Source organism: Lepeophtheirus salmonis, chromosome 14 (assembly GCF_016086655.4).
Source record: "Lepeophtheirus salmonis chromosome 14, UVic_Lsal_1.4, whole genome shotgun sequence".
Classification (NCBI taxonomy): Eukaryota; Metazoa; Arthropoda; class Copepoda; order Siphonostomatoida; family Caligidae; genus Lepeophtheirus; species Lepeophtheirus salmonis.
In genome coordinates, this window is record NC_052144.2 from 4,021,875 (window position 1) to 4,046,876 (window position 25,002).

The window sequence follows — 25,002 nt, forward strand, 5'->3', positions numbered from 1 at the left end:
TTATTCGTTTAATGAATAGTGTGAATTCATAACGGTTGCGTAGCAACAATTCAAAGAGACCTAATCACCCCTAGTGGACAAAAAAGTGACTAAAATTGCAACCAAAAATTAATTTTTTGCGTTTCGGCTTTTTGTTTATAGCTTTGATCAGTTTGTAAAACAGGCTCTGAACCAATATAAACTAAAGATCGTCAAGACAAAAAGTATAATTATATACATACTTGGAGTGCATCGTCTAATTTCCTCCTGGAATCTTCCAAATCCAAAACAATATCATCGAACCTATTCCCAGATTTCTTTAATTGTTCATTTTCCTTCTGTAGATCCTGAATTTTACTAAGGAGAGATTCAAAGAGAGCCACGGTTTGAAGAAGAAGAGACTTGTCATTGGCTTGAGGTGTTGTCTCAACAAGTGCTTGAAGTCGGGATTTGGTAGTGGACACCTTTTCTTTCTACATATGTAGATAAAGTATGAAAAATTATAGCTTGTTCAATAAAAAAATAAAGCTCAAATTATAATACCCTAAAATCGTTATGAATCTCCAAAAGATCTTCATCATTTGTGATGGAAGAAGTACCTGAGTCACATCCAAGGGGTTTATTGATGGAATCAACTTCCTTAGATTTCTTTAAACTTTTTAATTGACTCTGAAAAGGGAATGGAAATCGTATTGAGAAAGTTTCATGATTTAAGAACATGGGGTGTCGCAGAGGGTGGACTGGAGGGGCTGTAGCCCATTCTCATCAAATTAAGGAATTTTAACTTATTATTATTAGAAAATTAAATTTTTGAAATTTAATTAAATGTTCCAAAAACATTAATTTTTCAAATTTTTCTCGAAAAAATTCAATATCTCATTTTTTTTTTTTTGAAAAAGTGTTATAATTGAAATTTTTGTGAGTAACAGTGGATTTTGGAAATTTTTTTCAAGAAAAATTAACTATTTGTATATAGTTGCGGATTTTGGATTTTTTGATTGAATAAATGTGGATTTTTGAATTTTTTTCGAAAAAAATTGATATTGCAATTTTTTTTCAAAAGTTTTTAATTTTTGGATTTTTTTCCAAGCCCCTTCCAAAATATAAACCTGCGGAGGGCCTTAAAGAAATATATTAATTAAAATAAAGCATTTCTTTGATTTAGAAATAAGTCATTAATATTTATCTAGGTACAAAATATATTCATAAATTATGTTATAGAATACGAAATAGTAATTTGAAAAAAAAACAAAGAAAAAAAAACTTGACAGGTTTAATTATGATATTCCTGTATCCAATTGCACAAAAATAAACGTTAATTTATTTATGCATAACCTTCTGTTTAAAAGTTCAATTATACAGAATATTTAATTATAAATGATTAAATACTTAGATATGAAAATATAACCAAATGTATACCCATATCTGCTATTGGCCATCCATGAAGGAATGTACATTCGTATGTATATCTGAATTTGTTCATTTGGATGTCCCCCCATGTCAACACAAAAGCAGCTAGAATAATTTTTCTCAAAAATTTGAGCATTTGTATTCTTTGACAAATAATTATTGTCAATTTGAAAATATTCCGATTATTCTTTTCAAGGCGTCGCAAATTGTGCATTAAGTTACAAAAATGCATTATGAGATTGATATACTTTATTTGAAAGGGCCATATCAGGGACAAAGGCAGTTTCATAAATAGCTTGGGCAACAGAATGCATCCCCGAAATTTAATAAAATACATCTAATTAAAATATATAAATATTACTGTCGGGGTTCGTTCTGGAAATCATTGACCAGTCTGTTACCGTTATATTCTTTGTTGGACAGAATTAGTCCGGTCTAACAAAAAACTCGGTCTGGACAGGTCTCATATAAAAATTCGGTCTAGATCGGTCCAAAGGAAAAGAGCGATCCAGTTCGGTCCCATACAAATAAGTCTGTGCCTATTTTACAGATAAATTGTTTATAACATTACACCATATTTATTTTCAATTACAATGACGTCACATGAAGTTTAAACAGAGATAGTCCGGATTAATTTTGATCCCGTCGTCTCTTATATGTATACAGTATTTTTTCTAGAACTTATCGGGTAAAAAAATGAATGGCAGTTGATCTAGAAAAAAAAATGACTCTCATAATATATGATACCGAAAAAAATCGGTCTATAAAGTGAAACCGAATAAAAAATCGGTCCACGGTCTGAGACCACAGTCTGGAACAAAAAATCGGTCTAGACAAATTATTTAAGGCCGAACCGGGGAAAAATTCGGCGCTGGACCGAGTCTCAACACTAAATCAATCCCTCTATGAAATATTGGGCAATGCATGACGTAAAAAAGATAAATAAAAAACATGAATTGGTTAATTCTCCTTTTCTTGATTTTTGTTCAAGATTGCTTTTGTATTAAGGCACCACTTATATGTATATTTTGTCTATAAAAGAAAAGAGTCTTACCCTTCCTTTTTCTTCCTCTAACTCAAGTACACGGAACTCCAAGAGTTCACATTGATCCTTTGCATCCTGTAAATCAATTTTCGTTTTCGACTCCTTTTCCTGCAAAGTCTTATATTTTTCTGCCAAGACGTAATTACTTCGAATGAGAAGTTTTTTATCTTTGATGAGTCGTCCAGGAACACCCACTCGATTCGAAAGTGATGATTCCAGCTCTTCCACAGTTTTTTCAGCAATGGCCAAATCCTCTCGAAGACGGTTCAACTCGGGAGAAGGAGAGTCATCTGGGCACCCAGATCCTGCACCACTCTTATTAGGGTTGGGAACAGGTGGACCTCCCTTGGAGGCGGAGGATGAGAGTAGGAGTGTGTAAGAGCGTTGAAGCTCACTGTTTTCACGAAGGAGTTGCATATACGAAGTCTCATACATTTCTGCTTCCTCCTGAAAGAAATGAATTTTTAATGATGTGTTCAATGAGTAGCATTTATTTTAAAAGAAAATCCTGAAAGGGCAATTTGATAAATAACCCCCATTCAATCAATGGCTCGATTAAATTACATTTAGTGTATTTATATGAATTTTAATTACGTATGTACATTATTTTGAAAACGTTGAATAACCGGCCATGATAATTATTAGTGGATTTCCGAGGACGTGCCGCGTTGCACTAAATGGCAAACCCTACGTTTTATAGTATAGTTAAACGAGATCATTTCCCAATTTGTTAAATGGCAAAGAAAGAAAGAAGACCTATAATCTAAATGCTTATTACGTATGTTATTTGCCAATGTTATACGAGTCCAAGGTGTATTAGAGTGGCTCAACTTTCAAATAGTATTTTGTAAGTCTTTATTTAGAACTGAAGACAAACAGTGTACCCCTTTGTTGATTGACATAATTCTAATTAGTTCTTGTTAAGGTGTTTTGAACAATCCTCAACGGTTATTAGATATTAATTCCATAATTGGCAAGATTTATTTCTGTTTCTTTTTTTAAAAGGAAAGGTTGGGAGATACCCTAAATGTAACGTCGAACTCGATAAATATGAAGATATCTTCTTCCTCTTTATCTCTTCTGAGTTCCTCACCGTTCGATAATATACATGTACTTTGCCCTTGAACTCAAACATCATAGGAGCAAAACATTTATTTTTCCAAAGCTCAATTTTTAATTCAAAAGCAATTTTGATATTTATTTATTTGCATCCTTAATTAGAGAAGTAATGTATGAGGTGTTTACATTATACTTCACGAGACACAATTGAGTGCATAAGGAAGTGAAGAGGCCCCTTTCAAATGAAATGAGGAGGAAAGGAGGTATTATGTATATAATTGGGGACCTGCCAAAAAACTTCAAAACTTACTTGTAGCATTAAAAACCAATTAGAGTGTCATTATAATACCATTGCAATTCATCTTAATCCCTTATTTGTTTCAGACATGCGTAGAAATGTATTTATTGACTCTTACTAAAAAAATATTACATTCAACTATTCAATTTTAGTCATATAGATAGTGATGGAGTAAGTAAGAGAAACGGCCTCTTTTTGAGGAACATCAAATAATCTATGGTGACAAAAATTATATTACAATTTTATAATATTTATAATGCCAATCATTTTAATCCAATTTTCTATGAAATAATGAATAAAAACTGTTTTTGAGGGGTAAAAGTAATTTTGACTCTAATATCCTCAGAATAAAAAATTGATTTGACCATTCTGTGATATATAGTTTTATATATATGAAAATTTTGAAACTCCCTCATTAACAAGAAGTCAAATATATTGCAACAAAGCTCAGTAGAAAGCGATCAGTTGCAAAAAGTGTTAGATATTGATAGTACACATTTAAAGTTTTGTTTCACGCAGTTTCGAAAATTATATGACGTCCAAAAAAAATCGGTCTACAAAGTGAGACCGAAAAAAATTGGTCCACGGTCTGAGACTGAGGTCTGGACCGAAAAATCGGTCCGAATTGTTCTAGAAAAAGTGACTTAAAAATTTGGTGGTGGACCGAGTATCAACAGTAGGGTTCAGTCTCTAGAGCCTTCCATAAAGGAGGAGTGGAACAAGCTCGAGATGTTGTATTAAACTTTAATGCATCTAAACAAAAATAATAATTGTTACAATTAGGACTATGCCCTGACTCCCCTACTAAATATATACTTAAAATCTATTAAGTTTAATTTAAAAAAAAATGATGGCATAAGTACTAATCTATTTTAGAACCTCATGTTTGGAAGATTTGGCATAATGTGTCATACAGAAAGAATTAATATGTACTTGTTATGATGACACAGCAAAAAAAAAAAACAAGGCCATTTTATATGTATGGATGTATATTTATAAAATGAAACCTAATTATAGTATGATTGGCCTTTGTATAAATAAACATTTAATATCTCTCTCGAATCTATGATTGCATATAGCTTATAGTAGGCGAATATATAAGTATGTTACGTACTTATCAAACAAGGACCATGTGAATTTAGGACTTTAGTCTCTTAATTTTATAAAACATCATCATAATAACATAATTTATCATCGAAAAATGCTTCAAAACTAAGAAGAAACAATATGAAGACAAACTGAACTTAAGGGAACGAGTTCTAAACGCATGGTGTCCGTACAGCAATTCTTATTTTATTTCAATTTAAGTTTTGTGAATGTAATACACATTGTCTCATATCTGTGACCTTATAAAACGTTTCTAAGCATTTATGATCATTTTATTGTACAGGATGAGACGTTAGATTCGCTAGCAGTGCAGTAACATTGGTAGACCAAAAACGACGCAAGTGTAGTTATTATGCTCTAACTAGAGCAATTTTACTAGAATCGGCATTGGGATTTTTTGTTGGAATAGTCCTACCAATAATTTTAACCTCAGAACAAATAAGTTTTCAGCTGCAGACAATATAGTAACTCGTTAGTGGTAATTTAATGAGAAAACTTTCACCGACGGTATTTTTGCCGCAAAGACTTTTGCATTTATGAGATTTTGCCGTGTGACATATTCACTTCCTTTTATGTTTTTACATTATAGGTAGAATCGAACACTACCATTAGTCTTCACTGTTGTATCTCAGCTAGTATAGATCAGAAGAAGAAGAAAATTAGTGTGAAGATAAGAAGGAACAGTGTTTATAAGGAGTAAGGGGTCATGAATCCGGGATGATGATTCTATTTCGAAAGGACTCATTGACTAGAAGTACTTTATTCATAAACAGAAATAGGTGGCCAAATGCCTATGCCAAATGCTGTTATGCCTAAAATCTCTAGAACAATTTTCTCCTTTGAGAAAAAATGTGTTTTTCATTTCTGAATTGGTATTTTTTATGCCAAAAATTGCACTTTTTATTTGCAAAATGTTCTTCTCGAAAATTTAAAAGGTCTAAGATCTGTTCAATGATTAGGCGTTTCTCAGTTTTATCAAACATGACTTAGTAAAACTTAACCCAGGCTGAAATGATATTTTCTCAAATAACAGAAGGAAGATTAGTTAATTTCGATAAAACAGGGAAACCTCAAATAATTGAGGACAACTTAATCTCCTTAAATGATGATTAAACACGAGGTGCAAAAGGTATTTTTTACTCACAAACTAAATACTCATAAATATAAAAGCAACAAACTTTGACTCATAGCATCATCATATTTCTGCTTGTACCATGCCAAAAATGGCATGAGAGACATCCAACGTTGTCAAATATGTTTTTTTTTTGATTTTCACAGTAGAAAAGGTTTTGGTCCAGGGAAAATCAAAATACAACTCAATATCGGGACAGTCTAATGTACAATACATGTTATATCTGGCTATGCTATCAATGTACATAGTAGTAGAAAATAGAAAATAACGAGGAAAGATTCAATATAAAAATATTTCTTTTAAAAAAATGTTAAAATGCAACAATTTTTTATAACCACGAAAATGTAAGTATGTAGTACGTTCAATGAGATTTCACCTTTTGTTATGTTTATTATTATTGTTATTTGAGAGAGAATATATGTACACAGATACATAAAAGCAAAGCAAGCAACCAACATGGAATATCCATTGAGTCGTGACGAAACAAAATCATTTGTTTTATTGTAACTTACACTAAGATGAATGTTTATTTTTTTTGCTGCATATTTTATTTTTGGAAGTGTAATACCAATGTACCAATGAATGATCACACTTGTTTACAGGGTAGCATAACTAGAGTTGCAAATTCTAAACACTTTTAGTCACTAAAATGTAGAATAAATAAATAATAACGTCGTAGTCCAGACAATTTGAAGAATATTTTGAAGGAGAGCAACTTAGCTAAAATGACGACGTCTTAATAAATTAGCTACTAGCAGCTATGTGAAGAAGAATATCAACACAAGATCACAATCCAAATCTAGCAAGGATATAAATATGTCTTGTCGTTCTTTTATATACTTTAAAATCCTAAAGTAAAGCTATAAAATTTGAAATTTCAACCAAACCCCAAAGAGAAATACTAGTCACGGTTATGGTCGTTCCTCCCCCAGATTTGGAGTACATCTTCTTGTACAGCATGCGGAGGTTGTTTAACAACGAACTTGAGCGCATGCAACAGCTCTTTTACCGGATAGCCAGAAGTATTTGGCATCAGTTAAAAAAATGGGATAGATCAACAAAGTATATATTTTACCCTCGTGGAAAAAGCAGGGCGTCTTTGTTGCAATACGCACCGGACGAGATAATGTTGAGAATTCTTAAAACTGGAGATATATTATTTGTCTGGAGAGTCAAGAAGGAGCTGGAAGCATCTGGAGGTGATTATTAATTAACAGCAAAGCTGAAAAGAAAACGGTTACTTGGTTGCCTGATTTTTCTTTTGACTTTGTTGGCCTCAAAGCTCAACGGATCCATACCCCATAGACTTCTTTGTGTAGGGCGCAGTTGATTGACACACCAACAGATCCTCTTGCATCTCAAAATCCGAGATGATGTCGAGGATCCGAGAGGAATTCCAGTATCTGCCATGGAGACTATCATCAAGACTCGCTCCCGTTCCGAGGTCGAGTTGAGACCCTTAGCGACACAAAAAGCGATTATATTCGATAAAGTATATTTTTTTATATTCAACTTTAATTTGGGATTGGTTTTTATTAAAATCGGATGATGAGTGTAGGGAAAAATCAATTCAAAAATTGTGTTGGTTTTTAAATAGAGGTACATAGTTTGGTTACAGGACTGATTGTAATTGCCTAATGAAGCATTCTCCCTTTATAGTTATATTATCAACAACAATGAATCCCTGGATAAAAACTCATGGTATTCATCCCAAAATAGAGACCTTTGCATATCATAACTCCAACTTCTTTGTCCCTTCCTCATCCCCCTCTAACCTTGGAACATTACTGTTACAATTTTGGTCATATTCAGTCTAATCCCCATAATAAAAGCCATGTGTTCTTTCATACACTTAAAGCTTCCATCGACATTTAAATATAATGAAAAACCTCTAGGTATAGTCTATCTAGAGGTGAGAAGTAAATGTCGATAGGGATACAATGATGTGTCTTTGGGTTGTAAATTACATAAGGAAATGACCGATTCCCTATTTCACAGATATATGTATACTTTGAATTTTAAAATATACATTTAAAAGGACATTAAGCTAGATATATCAATGCTTCTAAAAGTAATTTGCCGTCATTCTAAAGTAGTAATTTAACAAACCCTTTGAAAAATGAAAAATTGGTATGTATTACTATCAAAAACATGTAGAAGGGAGGTTGAATATGGAATTTTTTTGACTCAGTATATCACGTAGTTACTCTTGTTGAATCTTGCAACCTTTCCTTCGATAAGGAAAACAAAATTGGTTCGTAGCTATCCCATTCTTCCCAAGTATACAATTATTATTCAATAATGTTGGGGAATTATTTACAGCTTAACAAAAGCCAATTCTAATTAAACCAATCAACGTTCAGAATACTGATTAGGGGATTAGAAGCTGAAACATCGACGGCTGACAACAAAATACAGTTAGACCGTGAATTATACCGATTATATTCTTAACCATCCATTATTTCCATAGTTTCCATAGGGTATTCATCCATCCAGATACTGAAATATCTCTGTAATGCCCCCAACTCATTTTTTATGAACAAATTTTGTAATTAATTATCAAAGTCTCGAAGAATATTCTTCTTATTATTTATCTACAACCCAAACGATGAATATGAAAAAAGGGGATAGAAGTTATGTTATTACCAGAGATAACATGTTTGTAATGAAAAAAAGAGCGCGAGGAGAGGGCGTGAGCGAGATATATGTGTTCTGTATTACGACTATCCCGTTTCCCTCCCTCTCAATCTCTTTTATTATAATTATAATCTGTTTTGTATGTAAGAAGTATGATCATGAGTGATGAAAATCGCGTAAAAAAAGTAGTCGAAAATTAGAATGGTAACCCTGACAATTTGATAAATGTTTTAGAGGAGATCAGCTGGGACAAGTGAGGAGGGGGAGACAGAATGGGACTAAGACATAAGCAAGAATTACTCCGATGACAATCATCAGTTCTATTCTGAGTCCGACAATGACTTACAATTATAATTCAGCAACAAATCCTCAGGATAACGTCTACATCTTTACTGAGCACACACAAATGTTCAATGAGGTTTGAAACATAATTCAATCTATTTAGGAACGGATGTTCAGTACTCGGGTATAAAATAACAATGTATAGTACTACTGAATGGAGACCCTTATTAATTTCAGCTGGCTATCATATGATTTTCCACATAAAAAATAGCAATAGTGAAGGGATAAAATTGAAATTATATTTTAATTAATATATATTTTTATTTTGTAATGGATTTTAAAAACAATTTACATCAAAGATAGACGAGAATGCTTACTACTTATAATAGTCAATAAAATAAACAAATCTAAATTACTCCATTTTCTACATTTTATGTACTACATTTAGTCAAATAAAGATTCTTAATGACGTCACCATAAACAGAAATAAAGAGATTTAGTCAATAAGTCTGTTGTGTTTGCCCTACGACTTTTTTGTTGCCTAAACCTTGTTCTAATATCATTGGAGCGAGAAATGTCTCACTCAGTATAAAATATGTCATGTTTGATAATAAAAGATTAATTTAGAAATAATCTTTCCTCTAGAGTCTAAAAAACGTTAATAGTTTTTATTCAACTACTATTTCAAATTATAAACCAACAGGTATAAAATGAATACAATGATAAAAAGTATTCAATTTGTTCACTCATGCTTATAGTTTCAAATGTAACAAGTACAAACAGGCAAATTTAAATGTTGGCAGGGGGAAGGGGGGTAAACAATCCTGTTATTGATAGGGTTTGAAGAGAAGTAACCGATGGTAATATAGCATATATATATTTAATGTAAAAATAAGAGTTTAAAGATAAAGGTAAATTAAAAAGAAAATTCAGTGGGGATTTAATAAATTCCAAATGGATGCCATTTTGAATTTACAACGAATGAATAACGTCATTATTTTTCGTTTTGAAATTAAACTTTTTTAGACCCAGTACTTTTGGACTTGATTGAATCTAAAGAACTCCAGATCTTGTCAAGGTTTTTTGCTTTTTTAAATGTTATTTCCTGTATGTTATAGGATCGTTAACAGTTTACTACAAAAGTAATTTACTAATTGTATATATGTATTTATAATTAGTCCATCCCTTACTCCCAATATCTTAATTGCTTCTTCGGTATTAATACGTATAGAAATAATTCAATATCGATGTTATACAGATATTTGTCCCTACGTAGAAATAAATATGTACTAATCTTAGATCGATCTGATACTGTTCTTGTAAAAAATTGATTCTATAATAAGATTCGGTAGGGACGGGTCTCATAGAACAACTTGTTATAGACGGATTTTATCGAATAATTATTGATGAGGTTATGTGAGTTTGAAATAGTGATGTCATATAACATTTTAAGTCTAGAAATCGTATAACTGGAAGGTGTAGAAAATTGGTCCATTGAGGGATACCAAAAAAACGGTGTAGGATTTGAAAACAATTGTATTTCGCTTCACCATCTGGGATTGCAGTCTCCATCGTAATATGTGTCCATGTGGCTCTATAAAAAATAACTGTAACCGTTACAAAAAGTGAAATATTGGTATCGAACATAGTCTCAAGACTTGAACTATATGTCAATATTTCAATGCAGAAACAAACTTTTCTTTGAGAGTACGAGTTTTGAGTATTAAAATAGCGTCGTATTTACTCAAAAAGTATTTCATCTATTCTTCTAGGCCGTTGTATTTAGTGGGCAATATTATGGTAACTTTATTTGGAAGTATGTACATATTTATAGATTAAGGAATCAATATACAAATATAAACGATTTGATGTTAATTGTTTAAAAACTATTCCAATCCATGTTTATGGAATTATCTGTGTATATTGTATATTCCATTCTTTATAACCAATTATGTAATTATCATAATAAAATACCAGCAGGCCTACTTTTATGAGGCTAGGATATTTTCAAACTATGTTTGATGTAGATTAAAAGAAGATTTAAATGAATTACTATGAGACGTACCTATATAGATACACACACAAATATTCCGAGTAAATCTTTGTATAACCTCATCTTAATGATTTAAAAGGATTGTATCTAGATATCAATTTGTCATCTTTATTTTATCCTGCAACCTTTCCTAAAAAAACGACAAAAGGTCAAAAATGGGAAAGGTAGCAGTTAGCCAATTGAGTATCAAGTTTTGGAAAAAATTTCTAAAATTCACAGCTATTAACAAAAATTTTCAAAAAAGAAACTTTTTGAAAAAAAACTTTAAAAAAAAAATTTCAAATAATAAATTTATTGGAAAAAAATTTCAAAAATCCACATTTATTCTCAAAAAGTTATATTGTTTGGAAAACAATTTCAAATATAAAACTTTAAAAAAAAAATAATAACTATTATATTTTTTAGTAAAAAGGAAAAAATAAAGCTAACACTATTAAATACAGAGAACAAGATCAATCTCGAGAATCACATCACTAACCAATATAACTATGTATACAATATCGATGATTAAAATTAATTTTAATATTATCTCTAGGCTGTATCCCCCCCCCCCCACTATATGTATGCTCTAACAAATACTCTTCTTAAAAAGAAATTCATTTCACTGCATGGGGTTTCCATACAAATGTACATCTGTACAACCTCAATGATATTCAAAACATATGAATAAATGTACCCATTAAAACCATTCCCTAAACAAATTCTAAAAAGATGTTGATTTCTTTCCAGGAAGAAATGAAATCAGCAATCAAATAAGACATAAAATCATCATGTCGGGTTACTAAGTAATGAGATGTATTAGGTATGTTTCGATCTCTAAATTTTGACCTCCGGACTCATCCTTAATTTTTACTTTTTTTTTCACATGTAAGTATATATTTTTTCCTTAAATCAATAATAAGAGATATAGAAGTCCGAATATGGGACCCAAAAGTTGTACCATCTTTACTAAATGACATCATGTACAAAGTGGAGATCCAAAACTTGCAGTAGCATTTTTCCCCCATGAACTGATTTCTTAGCGGTTAAATAAATTATCTTAAGCTCTATATTTAGTTGTTAACTGATAGTTTGTCGTTTTTTATATGGCGTTTTAACACTAGCAAATAAATATCAATTAACTATCTATAAAAAATTGCCGTAATAGCGTTGAGTATCAAATGTTGATAGAATAAAGAAAATGAGAATTGAGAATCTATGTGTAAAACCAGACGCAAATTTTTCATTCCTCCAAAAATATTGTAACAATTACTTGAATTTTGCAGTATCTATTATTATCAGGGATGTCCTTCATTATTAATTTTTTATTAAACACTATATACTGGGAAATGAAAAACCTTAGTAAATAGGTACTAAAAAGACTATGAGGGAAAGAGATATATATCTATCAAGAATGTTTTTCTTATCTCTAATTCTGATTCGTCCAAAATTCTGCATATGCGCTTTTTCATCTATTGCAGAGTTTATTGTTATATCCTGTCTTTTAACTAAGAGTAATCTAATCAACGTTTCGAACAGGGTTATGTATTTATCTTTAGAATCAACCAAAAACATAAGCTATTAATTAAAACCATAGTTCATAGTATCCGAATAATAATTATGCCCTAAAATATTATAAAAGTTATTTTAAAACAAAAATACATAACTCTAATCATCAACGAAGGGTAGTTATATTCTATATATTTTTATCGAGGTTACGTGAATCGTGAACATAATTCATATAAATAGTTTTTGTTTACTTTTTATTTCAACCATCTTCTCTTCTCTTTCCTTTTTATTCTCCTTAATGGGTACTATCCAGTAATATTAAAGAAAAATATCCATGATAGAGTGCGCTTTTAAAATTGAGGACTCTTTTGAATCATCAATAATAAGGATAGAATCGATTTTAAGATCCATATTCTGGCAGATACAACTCTTATGTATATTTTATTCTGATACATAATATATTAATTATTTTTGAAATGATTTTGTAGATTGGCTTTTGAAATACATCTACATACATAGGTTTTGTATAGTCTAAGTAGACAGCTACTCATCATAACTCATCAATCCACTTATAATATTTGTAAATATCCTATTCCGTCATGATGATAATAATGCCAACTACATACATACTTAGGTGTATACAAAGTGAAGCTTTAAAAGAAAAATGATGAATCTGTATTATTTGGTTAAGTTAATATTACATGAATTAAAAAACCCTACAAATTCAAATAATGATAATGAGATAATGAGGAAGGCCTGTGTAGTGAGGGGGATATTTTAAATGCTTATACATATTTGGTAAAATATATTATGTACTTTAGGGTAAGTCGTTTTGAGGGAGTTTCATCAAAATCTTTGAATTTTGAAAACGGGGAATCAGGGGTGTCTGCAAGATTATATATATACTTTTTTTGGGGGGAGGGGGGTCTGGTTCTTTGTTCATGGTTTTTTTTATAAAAATTATTTTTTTGGACAAACATTTTTAAAATTTTTTTGGAATTGTTTGTTACAAATCCACAGTTGTTGTAAAAAAATTTCGAAAATCCATGGCTTTACACAAAAAATTTCAAAAATAAAAATTTTAAACATTAAATCTTTTGTAAAAAAATTTCAAAAGTCGACAGATAATCACAAAAAGTAAATTTTTTTGGAAAAAAAATTCAAAAATCTACAGGTATACACAAAAAATTTCAAAAACTAAATTTCAAATTATATTTTTTCAAAAAAATTTCAAAAATCAACAGTTATTCAAGAAAAATGAAATTGTTTGGAAAATTTTTTCAAAAATCTACAGCTTTTGACAAAAAATTACTTTCTTTGAAAAACTTTAAAGTTTTTTAAAATTTTAATTTAAAATATTAAATTCTCTAGTTAAAGCAAGAATTTCTTAATTTGGGGAGGGTTACTGCACCTCTAGCCCACCCCTTGCAAATGCCCCTGGTTGTCTATTTGTGAAAAAATGATTTACGTCAAATATGAGCTGGAGGGAGTGGGGACCAAAAAGTTGCATTAGCATGACTAAATTACGAAAAACAGGATTTTTATGGAAAAGATAACTGAAAAGCTATTTCTGAATTGTTTAAATAATTTTTATAGAGGTTAATTTTGTATTTAACATGTTCTTCTACACAAGCAAAAACAGCCATAGTTTTGGATCTTCTTGGCCTTATGGGGATCTAATTAACTTTTTGATGTTGTAGGCAATCGGGAGGGAAATTCCAACGGTCTCGGCACGGATGCCGACGCAAGTACACGCTTTCCTTGCTTCTTTATTTTATTGTAAGGGGGCGTTATCATCCCACTCCCCCATCACAATCCTGATTATTGCTACTTTTAAAAGAAACGCGAGATAATTAAGCCAAAAAACAAAACTATAATCTTGGTCTCTCTTTCTAACAATAAGACAGGAAACATTATATATTTTCTTGATCTTGAACTTGAAAACGTGTAAATAATGACTAATGTATGTGTGTGTCTAAGTTTGTAATTGTAACCTCTGAGCAAAAGGAGGTGGGTAATTAAGTACTAAAATATAAATCAATCAAAACCTCAAAGTATACGTATGCAAAATGTGTGTATTTATTTACAAACAATTACAAAGTTTGGTTAGTGAATGAAGTTATTATTTCATAATAAGTATTATGCATGAATTACTTACCGACGCTTTTTTCTCATGTTTCAACTTCTCCATTTGTCGATCCTTTTCCTGAAAAAAATATAAGAGAAAAAGAAATGTAATATTACTCTTGACAAGAAGAATAAATGATAATTAATTATTCAAGGAATACTCTATATATGGAAGACGCACTCTATTTTTTGAACCACTAAGGTGGTTTTTTTTTATAGTGAGTAGAAGGATGGAATTGAATTAAAATAATAAATGTCTTAACACTAGAATAACAAAAATTTCTTAATCCCAGAAATAGCAATGGTGGTCAAATGGACCACTACTTTTCAAATCCTGTTTATTAGCGTGTATATAAAGGAGGTGATTACATTTTTACGCGTATTGCTTGTAGAGACATATGTACCCTCAATATCACAAGATAACAAATAAAACTTAATTAAATCTTAGATAGCAACAAATAATCCTAATCAAAAATACAAAAACAAAATAAATTAAAATTACTTCTTAATATGCTTTAAAATAAAATTAGGTTAATTTTTTTCATAAATTTGACATTTGGTATAAGGTATAATTTTTTTTTTACCAGATTGATTTTGCTTATTAATATTATTGTGTAATCGAATTTTGTTCTGATTTATGTTCGGTCAGTCTTTCCCTGTTATAATAAAGCAGTTGGAGTTACTCTTTAGGTAAAATGCTTTATATCTTCTAAAATAAGAAGTCATTTCAAATAATGTGGTTGCACATAAAGGTTGTTGGTTGTGTGCAAGCATTCATGAGATATAATGCCGATATTAGATAAATTGAAGATGATATTACGATTATTGACCACTTGGCTTTTTAAGAAGCGTTAACGAATTAAAATACTTTTTATATTTGGTTGATCTACTTATTTCATGTTGTATGAACAATAATTAATAAACAAAGTTATTGTAATTCCTTAAGACAATCATTACACGATTGTTTCAATCCATTTTATAATTAATATACTAAAAAACAAATAGAAAAAATATCCCATATTTGGTTGATACAAAAAGAGTGTATTGTTTAGCTTTAATCTAAAGCAATGATTCCTAACTATTGTTCGCATTGTGCTAAATTATTTTTTTAGAAAAAACAATTTTGATGCCTACACGATGCACCAAAAAAAAATCAAATCACTGGTTTGAAGTCTTCCTATCGTGTATGATACTCAATTTAGCGCCTTTCAAATATAGTCCATTGATTTATAATTTTTGTTGGTTGATCTTTTTATTTGAATAAAAAAATTAACTTGTTATGAGAAATAATAAGTTTTTTTAATAACTTAAGCTGTTCATTACAGGATAAATATAATAAAAATTGGGGCTGCTTAAATTCTGTTAGCTGATGCGAGGCACTAGTATCGCGAGAAACCCTCATAGGACTTTAAATGATTATTATGACTGAAAAAATTATTAAATGTAAAAAAATCAAAATCAAAACAAAGTTTATATCATAAGAAAATGATGCCACGAAGTTACTTGAATTTTTTGAGAGACTTCTTCTTAATGTTTACGATTTGAGATTTTGTCAGGTTTTGATGGGATAAAAGGGATCCTAGTGTAGTTAACAGTCCCCATAAAAAATGGAAAAAAATACCTTACGATGTTAAAAAAAAAAGTATATTTTCCGTCTATAAAGTATTCCTTGGTGAATTTCAGGGATTTTTGTATTACATTTTATAGAATAAAACAACAATAATGGGTATTTAAAAGCCTTTATATAGAATTACAGAATATATTCATTTACATAGGAGTATAAACAGATTAGATTCTTCTTGAATATATTATTCATGTTTTAAAAGATAACACTATATTATGTCTAAAAGTGCGATGTTAAAAAGGCCAAAGAAGAAATATGAAGAAGATGATCTCATGTTTTTTTTTTCTCTACATTTTTGTCTAGGTAGTATTAATAAAAATCTCTTTCAATATATCTATATATTAGAGTGACCACTATTTTTGAAATGAAATAGCATGATAGTGTCCATTTAAAGTGTGAATGTGGTATGTTTAAGGATTACAAAAATAGTGATGGATTCACTCTACACAAATCTTTTCAAAACTATCCACTGACATTTTAAAGAGTTATTTGCTAATTTAAGTATGACGATGCAATAATACATTTATTTCAGATATGCATCAAGCAATATTTCACTTTGTTGATATAAGTATGGAGGTTAGTCATTCTTAATTGGTCACATAAATCACCAAATAACCAATGAATGATATCTGAATGTTTTGATGACTCAATAATTATGTTCCAATTTGATTGTAAGCCCGCGAAAACCCTCTTTCTCGAGTCATTTTCAAAGTTAATCAATGAATTTTTGATAACTTGTGAATTATGGGTTTGTTTTGTTGGCTGTTTATTAGTGAAAGGGAATTTGTTTGAGACACATCTAAAATTAATCCGTGTAAATATTTTCGTTACCTCATTGTAAAATAAGTCAAATCTGTATGATTGAACTGGTGATTTTTAGAAGGACTTTGAGTGAAGACAAGGCTATTTTTGTAATTCTAGGACGTGCCACATTCATGATTTAAATGGTTACCTTCATACTAAAAATAGTAATCTCTCTCTATATATCATACCTCTTCAGTCTATACATAATAAATAAATTCTTAAATATTTAACAACGCCATAAAGTTTGACATTTATGTAATTCACTTTAGATATCTATGTTTTAATTTATTTTCTTCTATTTTTATAAATGTAATTTTGTAAATAAAAAAAAATATGGTGACCAACTGTGAGCCCCTGGAATCCATTTTTTTTTTGTATTTATAAAAATTTATCCTTCAATACTATGTATAGGAGCCCCCTTATACTATTAACGGACGTTAAATACTCCCTCAAACGTCATACAATGATCATTTCCCGTGACAATATTATATACAATACGCGTGAACGCTATTGGTTGAACCTCTAAATTCTCAACTGTTTACATAATACAATTTGGTGCATAACACGACCTATAAGATAAATCTGAGTCCCACTTTTGCATTTTACAAAGCTATCAACCAAGCGACGAAAGGAAGACCACGTTATCAATGTTTGTTCAAAGTAGTGATCATTGCGACACTTTTTTTGTCTAGTAGTGGCGTTAAGTATTTTTGAAACCTACTCTTTAGCTAACTGCACAACCTCCAAGAATTCATCCTTTTAATTAAATTAACAAGTGATAAGTAACGTCCTCTGTACGTAAAAAAACGTCATCTAGTGGGGGAAAACGATTTCATATGGAGAAGGAATCTACTCAAACTAACAGTTTCATGAGATTACTTTTGCACGCAATTTAAATTAATCAAATTCTTAAGATTCTTAACAGAAATAAGTTCCCTTCATAGAAGAAATGAAATCAGTAACCATGGAGACACTTGCAAGCCGTGCTGTGCCACCTCACCCTACTCAAATGTATATGTGTACACAATTAAAAATGTATTCTATTAAAACTACATCATTGTTTCTGATAATTATAGGCAGATCCTAAATATTTTTATCTTTTTACGTCATATATATGTAAATTGACATTATATTTCTTTGCCAAATCCCAATTTTCTGCTTCTTTTCTCTTTCTTATCAATATTTTGAACGTTGATTGGTTGAATTTGAGTTAGCTTACGTTAAAGTGTTGTAAATAATTACCCTCAATTATTATAAAAGTCTAATTCTTTAGTTCGGAAGAATTCGTTTGACTGCTACACAATGATTTTGGGCCATTTTCCCCTATTTATTTTCGGATTTCGGAAAGGTTGCGAAATACAATAAATGATGTAGGCCACATTACGGGACTGACTGAACTCCCTGCAATCAAATAAGAACTAGCACATAACATCACCATAGCGGTTTTCCCATGGAATGTAATGAGGTTTATTGTGTATATTTAATTAGGAGGGGGGAACGAACGAAACGTCAAAATTTTGAGACCCCCACATTCCTTTACATAATTAAAATGCATACACTACTTAAAATTCATGAAATGGAGTCAAAATAAGAGTTCATGGTTTGGTAACAAGATATCTACATAGGTGGATTGTTGTTACATGGGTACGTAACTACCTAGCCTTAACCAAGCGTATTACATAGAATAATATAGTTGTAATAGTATAACATTTCAAATACATAATATGTTACACATTATACCTACAACATAGTATGTCAGTAAAGACTACAATACTCCACTGTGAGTGAGAGTTTTTGATGATACTCACACAGCATTTAATGTGACAGATAGATTCTCTCATTTTTGAATGAATTTATGTGTATGAATTTGAATACGTAGTAGGTACATGACATCTACAGCAATTTACATACTGAAGAATAACATTGACATTTGAATTTTTGTTTTGTTTTGTTTTGTTTTGATGTTAAGTTACATTTTGTCTTATTCTCAAATGGTAAATATCGTCATCATCTTTATTATCTCTCTGGTCCCTTGACTGAGACTATATTTTTGTTACCTACATACCGGGCTAACCGATTATTATTTACTCATCTCTATTATATAATTTTTGAGAGGTTAAGAGTCTTCCTTGAGACCCCAGTCTGCTCCTTGATGACCTTCTGGGATAATTTCGAGCAGAAAAGTGCTGCTATATCGAACTTTTTCTCGTACTGTGTGCTCATGGTGACGACTAGGACAATGTTTTTCTATGCAATTGCCACCTAATTATGTGTGTTCTACAACATTCCTCATAGAAAAATTGTAAACAGAATACTCTTAACCTCTCAAAATTTGCTAATTGAGATGAGTAAATATTAACAGTTGGTCCGGTACATATTAGTATTGAAACTCGGTCCTGGCCCGAATTTTGCTTCCGATTCGGTCTTAAGTGATTTGGACCGATATGTCGGTTCAGAGCGTAATCTCAGGCCTTAAACCGAAATTTAATTGTTTTCAAATCCTCGAACAATTTTTTTTGGTCTTATTTCCGTCTCAATCTATGGACTGATTTTATTCACACTCCTAATTTATGAGTTAAATAAATATGATTTATGCAACACACAATGCCCAAGTTTACTTCTTATGCGCTCCCCTTGTTTTAAGGGTCAAAACGGCATGCTTTCAAAAATACCTACTAAATAACCAGTATATTTAAAGTTTGGGATAAATTATATTATACATAATTAATTAAATAAAAACACCTCAGTTTTAATTTAAATACATTTTAATTTTAACTGTACAATTTAAAGGAGTCTGACAAATATCAACCAGAGGTATTTTTCGAAGGTTAATGTTGATAATGGGTATTTTTGACCCGTAAGACGACACAAAGGTTAACTTCATATAAAGCTATTGTTCCGATGGTCACAATTTTAAAACTCAACTTCTATAAACAAAATTCATTTATAGAATCAATCTAGACATAAGTTTTCTTTGGAACCGATCTTGACCAAACTCCTTTAAATAACCAAATTAGTTCGATCCACTAAAATGCATAAATGCTTTTGACCAAGACCTCAGCCCTAATAATTGCAACATTATGTGTGCTCCCTCAACACAAAATTTAGCCAACATTATTTTTCTAAAAACGGAGTCTGGATTCCGGCTCTAAACACGGATTTTGAAAGTAAAGGGGCCAATAATTAGACATAAAGAAAACAAATCATATTATTTTGGTGCTATATCATAACTATACATTCTCAAAATGTGGTGAGGCTATGGACTTCCTATTGCACGCCCCTGACGGGGCGTGCATAAGATTATATATATATATATATCATTATTATTATTTTTTTATTTGGGGGAAGACTTGTTTTTTTTAATTCAATGTTTTCTCATTAAAATTTTCTTTCAGAGCTATATTTTTCCGATATTCCTTAATTTGGGGTGGGGGATCCTACAGTCCTTCTATCCTACACCCCTTGCAAACGCCACTGGGATTATATTTATATTTTTTTTACGAATTATTATCCTCAATTTTCTCAATTTCTTCCTTATTGTTCAAGATAGTTTTTTTTATTAACGAACCAATTAAGTACATTCTCCGGGAAAAAGTCAAGTGAGATCCCGGGAAATACCTGTATATAATTAATTAATAATAAAGTCATTGATATTTAAGTATTCCTCTTTATATTTTAAGAAGTAATAGCACATTTATTACCATTCTTAATTATATTCTCGATTATTATTTTCTTAATCTTATCACTGTATAATTGTGAAATACACAACCCGGCTCAGGAGCTTCGAGTCAACTCGTTAGGCATATGAGATTTTAATAATTTATTTAAGCAATGCAGTATTTTCGGGGAAATAAGTATTTTCTGGAAATCCGGGATACCGGTATAGAAACTCTAGTATGTACGAACATAAATGCATGTAAGATGTTTGTAATATTTTACAACATTAATATGCCTTGAAGAGAAAGAGGATAAATAATAATTCTCTTAATAGGTATACAAATTTGAATAGGAAGAAGGGCCTTTGGGCTACATAACAACAAAGAATCATTTTAAATACCTACATACTTGTTTTGTTTTTATGGTCGATTAAATGATGATGATGATGGAAGACTTTTTCATCTCATTATTATTATTTTTATTATTTGAATCTCACTCAATAACAACAAGTCCTTTATGATAATTAATTGATCATCATTCCTTCCTAATGAGACTCCTTATATTATATGGAATATAGGTATCATCGATTAGTATTATTCGCCATTCAATGAATTTGCAATTTATGGATGGTTCTAATGATTATTACAGTTCCAATAAAGGTTAGTATTTGATAGGGAAGTTTTTGTGGGTATTTTGCGGAAATATATTGTGTATTATCATTTATAAAATAGTCGTAGGGAAGACTGGGGAATGTTGTAGGGAATCTTCCTTCCCTGAGATATTGGACAAATTCCAAGGGAACAATATCTTTGTACATACCTAATAGTGGGGTCAGTTTTTCATTGATTTTATGGTAACTGATATCATTTGAATATTCAATTATTCAGTTAATATAATTTACCAAAATTCCCAACATATACATTAAAGAAATTTTTTTTTGATAGTGTAAGGCTCAGTACAAAGAAATCAGTTGCAACAGGTGGGCCAACTGTCCTCCTATTGTTTATCCTTCATTATTATTTTATATAATTATAATTTGTGATAAAAATCGGTTGTATTTTCCCCAGTTTTATTAGAGTTGTCTTTTCCAAAGCTGTTGTCACGATTATTTAACTTCTGAGGTCTGGCAATTATATATTCCAAAAGGACGGTGCACCGGCACAAAAAGTGCAGAGTCCTCTGACTAATTCTTTCTCAAATGTTTGGGACGGGCTTTACGCCTCTATCACTCACAGATCATAATCTGATGGATTTCTAGTGAGTAAACTTCCTTTTTTATTACATACAATTATATACAAAAGCGGATTGAACACTTGTGTTCAGTTATAAAAGACAGAGAGCAACTTGAGGATTTTTTTGTGGATTTATAATTGTAAGTCCTTGTTGGAGTCAGAGTAGAATTGAGGATTGACATCGGAGTAATTATTAACGATGTCCTTATTTATTTCCTTCTCCCCCTCCTTCCTTGTCACAGCTGCTTGTAGCTGATCTAACGAAACGTCCGAACTGCTAAGCTGTTCTTTGTCGGGGTAACCATGTTGACTTTCAGTATATATGTTTTGGCATGCCCAAGATGCTACCAATCAGCATAAATGCTCTTTTTCTTTTTCCCAAATCATACTATTGAATGGTGATTGGTTGAATTATAATTATTTCGTTTTAAGCTGTGAGCAATTATGGAATAGTCATTACATAGTTGGCAAGAATTGGCTAACTACCAACTAATTTTGTTCCTTTATTTCTGTTCCTTTTCGGAGGAAAGATTCCAAGAATCAGTAAGGGTAAAAACGTGTCACATCAAGTATTTTTTAAAGTCACAGCATAACTCAAAAGAAGTTTACGAGCCTGAACTTCTCTGTTCTATAATATAAACATTATTATATCTGAATCTACTAGAGTACATTGACAATGACAAAGTTCGGGTCTTTGAAAATTCCTGTTATTTATTTCTCAAAAAATATTATTAAGTTAAATTGTCTTAATTTTTTAAATCAAAGTCGATTTTTAAATTGTTGAAACAGTTCTTGACTACGAGGACAGTTGCAACATTTAATGGATCACATTCAACTACAATTTATAGAACAACTATTGATTGGTTGAATCTTTAAATATGTTCAAAGAATAACATACACCTGGTGGTATATTGTCGTTAATTTAGGAGGGCTTATACATAAACAGCTCGGAGTAATTACTCAAAAAGAAAAACTATTATAACTGTGTCCGGTCTCCCCTACTTAACCAACTTGATCTTTTCAAAATGGTCTTTTTGTTTATGAAGTAAGGAGAAAATAGGCTTGAAAAACAGAGCATATGTTGTTGTTCGTATGGCATATTGTAATTATGTAGTCCCTTTGTAAGATTACGGTTGTTCCATTCTAACAATTTTCATTCGTTTCAAACGTTTATGAAAAATATAATCAAATTTAATTTTTGTAAAAGTTTATCCTCATCATTAGTATACAAATATTCAAGGGATTAAATGAGCCGAAGAAGTGTGCGTAGGATTGATTCCCTATAATCATTATTACATATTGTATGCCCTTTTGAACTTTTATTTGTACAAAATAAATCGATTCACATAAAAGTCTTCCGTAGTCGTCAGAATCTATGATTGATGAAATACTTACTTTTACATTATAGGTACTATGAATGCGATCATCATCTATGGGTTAAAAGGTGTCACTTTCAAGGAGATCAGTAACAAAGGTAAATAGGCATGATTTATTATTATAATCAGTGCATCTCTTCATGAACATTCTTTATTCAAAAGAAATCAGGCTACATTATTTTATTCCAGTGACTGCCTGTCTCTACCATCATAGGCGGGACTTGTATAAATATTGTGGCCGCTATTGCTAGTGAAATAATTTTAAGAGCATAAAGAAAGTGAAGACTGAGGATTACTCTATCAAGCTTCTTGGAGGATTCATATGTACAATGTACTTGGATATATTTTTGTACATCTCAACGTTAAAAAATTAGAACAATTAAAGGAGAAAAATCTTTGGACATAATTTTTTTATTCACTTTAAGGCTTCTTCAAGAATATTTTTACTCCATGATCGAAGCCAAAACCATGCAGCGAAATGACGAACACATGATTAATTATTGTCCAAACTTAATTGGCTGTAAGAATAGTTTCTTGTCCGTTAGGGGTGCTGAGGGCATTATGAATTACTTTATAACTAACTACACAACCACCATAAATTAATCCAGTGTATATTAATAATTCTGTACGTCAAGTGATTAAGTTACGTCACAAGAGCAGTGCAACAGAAAGGAGGGGGCGTGGGGAATTACCACGCCACTTTTTGAGAATTTGCTATAATAAGTAATTGTCATTTTGTTATTTCAAAACGAACATTTTGTTAAGGCATTTTTTTCTCTGACCCACTCAATTCGTAGAAAAATAATCTCTGGGTCGGCGTTTCGTTTGAAACAAATGAAACGAATGAATAGAAAGAAAATAACAAATGAGTGTCCGAAAGGGATTTTTTTTTGAACAGATCCAAGCCAGGAAGGATGCTCGTAAATATAGGGATATTGGTGAGGGGGAGAGAAGGACAGAAACAATACCGAGAGTGAACTGGACGGAACTACAGTCCTAAATAAGGACCGACGCAACACTACACGCAACAACTGTTTTTCCTTTTCTAATCTCAAAATAGTTATTTATACATACATTTTGCTCAGCTTTAAATATACAGAGCTACCCCAAATTACCTACTTTAGAATAGGGAACCCCCATTTTGTTGCGGCAGTATTGCATGAATATATGTATAGGTTGCCCTCCATTCTGAAATTCCTTGCAGCAGCCCTGATAGTCAATATATCCATGTCTCCTATGCTTATATGGCTCACTAGGTGGAGTACATTATTATTATTATTCAAAAATGAACCTTTCCAACTTTCTTACAATTCAAATCAAGTGACAAATGATGGACAAAAAAGCGACAAGAAATCGTAGCTATTCAACTATGTACAAACCATTCTACGTAGGTTTACGGCACATGATTGAATGTATTTCCAAATATTGTACATACGTATTTATTTTTATGATTTTTGAGAGATAGGACTATCAATACATACATTAAAATAATAATAAATCTCTCTTCTCCATTTTATTTCCTAAATGTACATGTACTTTGTATTTATGTGTGGAAAATGAAGTCAAAGCGTGAAGACGGGGGTTAAAAAAAAAGAAAAAACTTCGTATAAATATGGATATTGTACATATTAAGTGTACAAAATATACATTTTTTAAATACATATCTTATTTTTTATAAGAAATGCATACTAT

The 25,002-nt window shown here is 30.9% G+C and overlaps 1 protein-coding gene across 2 annotated transcripts in view; it reads right to left on the reverse strand.

Annotated features, from left to right (window-relative positions):
- The window catches only part of LOC121128922 (uncharacterized), a 98,147-nt gene that overhangs the window by 15,847 nt on the left and 57,298 nt on the right, over nucleotides 1-25,002 (reverse strand). For both annotated transcript variants that reach the window (XM_040724531.2, XM_040724532.2), the window contains 4 exons: nucleotides 14,649-14,696; nucleotides 2,444-2,881; nucleotides 523-648; nucleotides 222-452 (listed from right to left, as the gene is read on the reverse strand). In XM_040724531.2, the coding sequence (XP_040580465.1) occupies nucleotides 222-452; nucleotides 523-648; nucleotides 2,444-2,881; nucleotides 14,649-14,696 (843 nt within the window). The remainder of the gene's footprint in view (nucleotides 1-221; nucleotides 453-522; nucleotides 649-2,443; nucleotides 2,882-14,648; nucleotides 14,697-25,002) is intronic.